The sequence below is a fragment of the Silurus meridionalis genome, chromosome 21 (assembly GCF_014805685.1).
Source record: "Silurus meridionalis isolate SWU-2019-XX chromosome 21, ASM1480568v1, whole genome shotgun sequence".
NCBI lineage: Eukaryota > Metazoa > Chordata > Actinopteri > Siluriformes > Siluridae > Silurus > Silurus meridionalis.
The window spans coordinates 239589-247088 of NC_060904.1; the positions used below are offsets into that span (position 1 = coordinate 239589).

The 7500-nt window shown below is 45.5% G+C and overlaps 1 protein-coding gene across 1 annotated transcript in view; it reads left to right on the plus strand.

Moving 5' to 3' along the window:
- The window catches only part of fndc3bb (fibronectin type III domain containing 3Bb), a 65819-nt gene that overhangs the window by 39898 nt on the left and 18421 nt on the right, over positions 1–7500 (plus strand). The window contains 13 exon segments of the mRNA XM_046877340.1: positions 1670–1728; positions 2585–2733; positions 2956–3015; positions 3243–3338; positions 3340–3379; positions 3487–3540; positions 4805–4929; positions 5139–5313; positions 6343–6429; positions 6721–6856; positions 6940–7011; positions 7091–7212; positions 7341–7446. Of these exon segments, the coding sequence (XP_046733296.1) occupies positions 1670–1728; positions 2585–2733; positions 2956–3015; positions 3243–3338; positions 3340–3379; positions 3487–3540; positions 4805–4929; positions 5139–5313; positions 6343–6429; positions 6721–6856; positions 6940–7011; positions 7091–7212; positions 7341–7446 (1281 nt within the window).

The following is a 7500-nucleotide window of genomic DNA, read 5'->3' on the forward strand; positions in this document are numbered from 1 at the left end:
TGTGTGTGTGTGTGTGTGTGTGATCAGGGGAATATCGATGCTGCTGGAGATGATGTATGTGGAAGGTGTGTGTGTGTGTGTGTGTGTGTGTGTGTGATCAGGGGAATATCGATGCTGCTGAAGATGATGTATGTGGAGGTGTGTGTGTGTGTGTGTGTGTGTGTGTGTGTGTGATCAGGGGAATATCGATGCTGCTGCTGAAGATGATGTATGGAGGTGTGTGTGTGTGTGTGTGTGTGTGTGTGTGTGTGATCAGGGGAATATCGATGCTGCTGCTGGAGATGATGTATGTGGAGGTGTGTGTGTGTGTGTGTGTGTGTGTGTGTGTGTGTGATCAGGGGAATATCGATGCTGCTGCTGAGATGATGTATGTGGAGGTGTGTGTGTGTGTGTGTGTGTGTGTGTGTGTGTGTGTGTGTGTGTGTGTGATCAGGGGAATATCGATGCTGCTGCTGGAGATGATGTATGTGGAGGTGTGTGTGTGTGTGTGTGTGTGTGTGTGTGTGTGTGTGTGTGTGTGTGATCAGGGGAATATCGATGCTGCTGCTGAAGATGATGTATGTGGAGGTGTGTGTGTGTGTGTGTGTGTGTGTGTGTGATCAGGGGAATATCGATGCTGCTGCTGAAGATGATGTATGTGGAGGTGTGTGTGTGTGTGTGTGTGTGTGTGTGTGTGTGATCAGGGGAATTTCGATGCTGCTGGAGATGATGTATGTGGAGTGTGTGTGTGTGTGTGTGTGTGTGTGTGTGTGTGTGTGTGTGTGTGATCAGGGGAATATCGATGCTGCTGAAGATGATGTATGTGAGGTGTGTGTGTGTGTGTGTGTGTGTGTGTGTGATCAGGGAATTTCGATGCTGCTGCTGGAGATGATGTATGTAAAGGTGCAGTTGTGGCTTCAGTGAAAGGAGACGTGTTGAATTGTGCTTATTGTGTTTGTTGCTTTAGTGATGATGTTCATTCTGACTGTATGAGATCCTGTGTGTAACCCAGCCATTATGGATGCACAAGCCAGTGCACTCTTAGTGGATGCAGCTCTGATCTACTGCACTTCTCTATTATACTGATGGTTTTTGTAGACGTGGCATCATAATGATGGGACAAAGTGTTGGATTGGTTCAGGCAGAACATCACTGAAGGACTCGGGCTGAAAAACACGCCTTCTTGAATAGCTTTGCCTGTACTGTGAGGGGGCGGAGCCACTCAATATGCCCCACCCTGATTTCCTGTTTCAGTACAAAATGCAGGGTAAAGATCCTGAACTGGCTCCAAGCTAGAAGATGAAGCAGATGAATGAAGGGATTACACTCTTCTTTCCACTTTTGTTTTTCTTTTTTCCTGTGAGATAATCCTAAAAGTTCCAGCTCTCTGATCCTCCTGTGTCTTGGTGGGAAAAATGAGGCATGTGTAGAGGTCACGCTGGGGTCACACTGAATGCTATGACTTCATGGTCATGGTGAATCATCTCTGAACCTCACGTGGCCTGTAAATAAGTGAAGTGTGCACTCGTTCTCCTCTCCACGTCAGCTTCATCCATCAGCTCGGTCCTGAGTCACAGTTCTGTATTTAACTCATTAATACTGAATCAGTCTCAGAGATGGAGGCTGTGACTGTGACCTTTATCTTCACACACTCTGGGAATCACTTATTTCTTTATAAATCTCTCCACAGATCCTGAGCTGGAGGCCAGAAGAGACCAGGACATACCATCAGGAATGGAAAAGCCTCAGGTGATCATCTCATTCTTGCAGATATTTATCTAAATTTCTGCACTGATCATGACTCTTCATATCAGTAACATAACAGCTGCTCATTGTGAAGATTTATTGTGTCACCAGGGTAGGAAGTCCAAGCTGCTGTTACACTCTGTGTCCTGAAGGTGGCAGCAGCACTGTGCTTGTTTGTGTCCCTTGTCCTTTTCTCTGCTGTTAAAACTTCATCCATTTATTTATTTGAGGTCCTGAGCAGCTGCATTCAGTCTGCATTAGATGAGAATAGATTTGGACTAATGAAGAACCTTTTCAGAGTAAAAGAGAGAAAGAGACGAGAGAAATGAAATCGAGTGCCAGGAAGCTGCTTTGTGTTCTGCTCAGGTAATCAGGTGTAATCAGCAGTAAATGTGTGTTTGTGCAGCACTGCTACTAATGTAAAACCACTTCCTGCTCCTGGTTTACACCGAACCCCAGGACTTACAGACGTTACACGTTCACACGCTGCCTGAGGAATATAAAGGCTGCTGTGATTGGATTATTACTGCAGGAATTCACGTTTTAGCCTTCAATGATTCTTTTAACCCTGAGCAGTGCAGTGTGACCTTCTCATTATAAAACCCCGTTTCAGGAGACTTCAGATGAAGCAAATTACTGACCTGCATCGAACAAACAAAACAACTACAGAGCAGAACTCAGTGGAAGTGCGTTAGATATCTCCAGCTCTTTATTAGGAGTTAGCGGTGACGTCTGCAGGAGAGAAATCTTGGATTGGAGACGTTTCAAATGAAGCCACATTAAAATAGATTCAGGGTTTAAAAGTGACACTGACAGTCTGCAGTGAATTGTTCAGCATGTGATTTGTGTTTGTCTCCAGGTCTTGAAGATCCAAGCTCGCTCAGCGTTGGTGTCGTGGTCTCGAGCTCCTGCAGCTCGAGGGCAATCTGATGGAGCTTCAGTGTCCTGCAGTTACGAGCTGCTCCTCGCTGATAAAGGCTGTGATGGAAAATACAGAGTGGTGTACAGGTAACGACCCCTGACACGCCCGGAGTCACGAGCTTCACAAATCAGCTCCTGATCAGTTCCACTGAAGAACCCAAGTCAGTGTGTTAGTTAGCAGTTCAGTGACGTTATATCAGAGACACTGTAATGATTAGTTCAGTGATGAGATCATTCACATTATTACTAATATAACATTCTATTAGAATAAATATAATGTTAATAAAAATCAGTGTTTGTGTGATTTAGTGGTGAAGAGCTGCAGTACACACTCACTGACCTGAGACCAGCCACGGACTACCACGTGAGGTATGAGTCTCACACACTGGAATACTCAACCATGTGTGTGTGTGTGTGTGTGTGTGTGTGTGTGTGTGTGTGTGTGTGTGTTTAGGGTGATTGTGATTTGATGATCAGTCCGTGTGTGTCGAGCTTCATGAGAACTGGACTGATGATGTGTGTAACTGCTCTGCTGCCTATTAACTTACATTTTGTGTGTGTGTGTGTGTGTGTGTGTGTGTGTGTGTGTGTTACAGGGTGAGTGCAGTGTGTAACTCTGTAAAAGTTCCTCATTCAGAGGCAAGGACCTTCACCACCCACAGCGCCCCCCCTGATACCCCTCTGCCCCCGACTGTCCCACCGCACCAAGAGCTCACTGACTCTGCAATGGAAGGTAGAACACACACACACACACACACTCACACACACACACACACACATTTACACACACTTTAGTGTATGTTTTGTATGTGTGTTAAAAACGTGGTGTTTGTGTCTCAGCCTCCTGTAGATAACGGCTCAAAAATCACCAGCTACGTCTTGGAGTGGGACGAGGTGAGTGAGACCTTCATCATCTCATCATCACCCTCACGTATTAACCTCTTCATTAACTCTTTATTTATTATCTCTTCCTCTCTCCTCATCCTCTCTCTCCTCTCCTCTCTCTCCTCATCCTCTTCCTCTCTCCTTCCTCTCCTCTCCTCCTCTCTCCTCTTCCTCTCTCCTCTTCCTCTCTCCTCTTCCTCTCTCTCCTCCTCTCCTCTTCTCTCCTCTTCCTCTCTCCTCTCTCCTCTCTCTCTCTTCCTCTCCTCATCCTCTCCTCTTCCTCTCCTCTTCCTCTCTCCTCTTCCTCTCCTCTTCCTCTCCTCTTCCTCTCTCCTCATCCTCTCTCCTCTCTCCTCCTCCTCTCCTCTCCTCTTCCTCTCTCCTCTTCCTCTCTTCTCATCCTCTCTCCTCTTCCTCTCTCCTCTTCCTCTCTCCTCGTCCTCTCTCCTCATCCTCTCTCCTTCTTCCTCTCTCCTCATCCTCTCTCCTTCTTCCTCTCTCCTCATTCTCTCTCCTCTTCCTCTCCTCTTCCTCTCTCCTCTTCCTCTTCCTCTTCCTCTCTCTTCCTCTCCTCATCCTCTCCTCTTCCTCTCCTCTTCCTCTCTCTCATCCTCTCTCTCTTCCTCTCTCCTCTTCCTCTCTCTCCTCTCTCCTCATTCTCTCTCCTCTCTCCTCCTCTCCTCTTCCTCTCTCCTCTTCCTCTCTCCTCTCTCTCCTCTTCCTCTCTCCTCATCCTCTCCTCTTCCTCTCTCTCATCCTCTCTCCTCTTCTCTCTCCTCTTCCTCTCTCCTCTTCCTCTCTTCTCATCCTCTCTCCTCTTCCTCTCTCCTCTTCCTCTCTCCTCATCCTCTCTCCTTCTTCCTCTCTCCTCATCCTCTCTCCTTCTTCCTCTCTCCTCATCCTCTCCTCTTCCTCTCTCCTCTTCCTCTCTCCTCTTCCTCTTTCCTCTTCCTCTCTCCTCATCCTCTCTCCCGCTTCCTCTCTCCTCTTCCTCTCTCCTCTTCCTCACTCTTGTTCTCTCTCTCATCACTCACTGCTCATGATAAATATAAACACACACACACACACACACACACACACACACACACACACACACACAAACATGAATCTTCTTCAGGTTTATATCCATGTCACTGTGCACTGATCAGTGAGTGTGTGTTATCAGTGTGTTTTTATTGATCCTGAGGGCTCTGATGTGTGTGTGTGTGTGTGTATACAGAGAAATAATGATGATGATGATGATGATGATGAAGCACCCTCTTTTTGTTGACAGGGGAAGAAGAACAGTGTGTTTCGAGAGTGTTATTTTGGACACCAGCGGCATTTTAAAGTCATGAGACTGTGTCCTGCTGTCGGATACACCTTCCGCGTGGCAGCACTTAATGACATCGGGTCCAGGTGTGTGTGTGTGTGTGTGTGTGTGTGTGTGTGTGTGTGTGTGTGTGTGTGTGTGTGTGTAGATAAGTGCATATGATAAATTGTCTGTTAAAAAGATTAATTTCCCTCTGAGTGGTTTATATAAACACCTTTATGCTCACCTGTTCAAATTTACACACACACACACACACACACTCTCACCTGCAGTAAATCTTGTGCGTGTGTTGCAGTGGTTTCAGCTCTGAGGTGGTTTTCCACACCACAGGAAGTCTCCCTCAGATGCCTTTAGCTCCTCGGCTGCTGCAGAGCGGAGCGTCCTGGGTGGGGCTGGAGTGGAGCCGCCCGAGCAGCTACGGGCCGGACGAGGCGCTCACGTACACACTCGAAATGCAGGACGAGACCAAGGTGACACACACACACACACACACGCACACACACACACACACACACAGGTGTTAACATGCAGGTTTTGCCCTGAGGGAGCTTCATTCTGGGCTTTTTTTAAGTCCTTAGTGATATTTCCACCCAGGTATGCACACAGCTGTGATTTTCCTCAACATGGAGCCATGACCCATCATTCTCCCACACACACACACACACACACACACACACACACACACACACACACACACACACAGGTTCAGGAGGAGTTCACTGCACTTTATTATCATCTCACTCCTAAAGGGAGGTGAACAAAACACTGAGTATGTAATAAACATCGTCTGGATTTAAATGAAATTGTAATAAAAAAAGAAAGTGTAAAAACCCACATTATTAATAATGAGTTGAATTTTATTTATCAGACGTTTCTACAGACGGTGAGAAATTAAATTTTTATTATAACATTAATCACAATAAATTCAATCAACCATGTTTTTCTCGGTGTGTGTGTGTGCGTGTGTGTGTGTACACACTCCTCACTCTGTTTACTGGCTAGTTGCAGTGGTTAATTTGATTTCTTCTTTAACTTCTTTGATAATAATAATATAATAAAATAACAATAATAATAATAATAATAATAATAATAATAATAATAATGACAGTAATGATGGTAAATGTGCTTGTGAGATATCTGTATGTAACACCTGTATGCTCCGCCCATCAATAATCATAGATTATTATTATTTAACTTCATCCATAAATGAAACAATTTCAATTTAGTTTAATTCAATAATTTTATTTGTGTAGCCTTTTTAAATAATGAACATTAATGTTTAATGTACATGAGAAACTCCCTGAGACGGCCTGAGGAAGAAACCTTCAGAGGATCCAGACTCATTTGAGAAATGATTGTGTTCTGGCCCCGCCCAGATTGGTGAAACTTTTATTGACTCCTCCCCCTGTCACTGTAAATGCCATCTTATTGGTAATGAATGATTTTAGAATCACAGTGATGTTGTGTGTGTGTGTGTGTGTGTGTGTGTGTGTGTGTAGGGGGCGGAGTTCCAGTCTGTGTACACCGGTGTGGATCTGAGCAGCAGAGTGGAGGGACTAAGCAGAAACACACAGTACAGGTTCAGGGTGAGAACAAATTCACTGGTGTAATTAAAATCAATAAGGTGTTGTAGCTCCGCCCACAATCCAGTTATGGAGACGATCCGACTGTGCATCTGAGCTCGGAATAATTCTGTTGAACACACATCCTCGTTCTTTTTCTTTCTTTGGAATGAACACATCACATTTAATTTTTCTTATCTTTAGCAAATAATCAAATAATCATGAGTTTATTTATTTATTTGCCGTTAAAAACGTTTTTATTAAAAAAAAAAAACCTCCTGCAGAAGCTCAGAAGTGTTTGTGTTCCTCCTAAAGCTTACAACCTGCAGTGCGGAGTGGAGAAGTTCCCCCAGCTCCATCCTGGTGTGTAGGACGAGTGTAGATAAACCTGGCCCCCCCATGAACCCCACGGTCACCACCATCACCTCACACACCTTCTGTGTGTCCTGGGGTGAGTTCACTTGCAGAATGTTACACAGCTGGAACACGTGATGTGAGTTTCTTATCTAAACATGTTCCTGTGTTTCTCTTTAGAACCTCCGCAGGATGATGGAGGAAGTGGAGATCTCTCATACCTGCTGGAGATATCTGAGGAGACTTCAGGAGGTAACGTTACTGACTTCTGCAGGATTGTGTGTGTGTTCAGTGTGTGCAGTGTGATGTCATTAATGTGTGTGTTGTGTAGCTGTGGCTCAGTGGGTGGTTGTGTATCGCGGACCGCAGAGGGAACACGTGTGTGATGATCTGAAAGCAGCGACTCGGTACTCGGTGCGTGTCAGCAGTGAGAGTGCGGGGGGCCACAGCTTGGTGAGTGAGGAACATCAGGAACCTTGGATTAGAACTTAATGATCTGACTTTTATCATTTACTACTGCATCTGGGGCTAAGTTTAAATTGTGTGTGTGTGTGTGTGTGTGTGTGTGTTGGCTCCTGCAGAACACAGACAGTCTGGTGGTCTGCACTCTCAGTCTCCCCCCAGGTCCCTGTAACACCCTCAGTGTACACGGCAGTGTCAAACACCGTGAGGTCAGATTACAGTGGGGTGAGTCTTCTCTCATACTCACACACACACACACACACACACACACACACACAC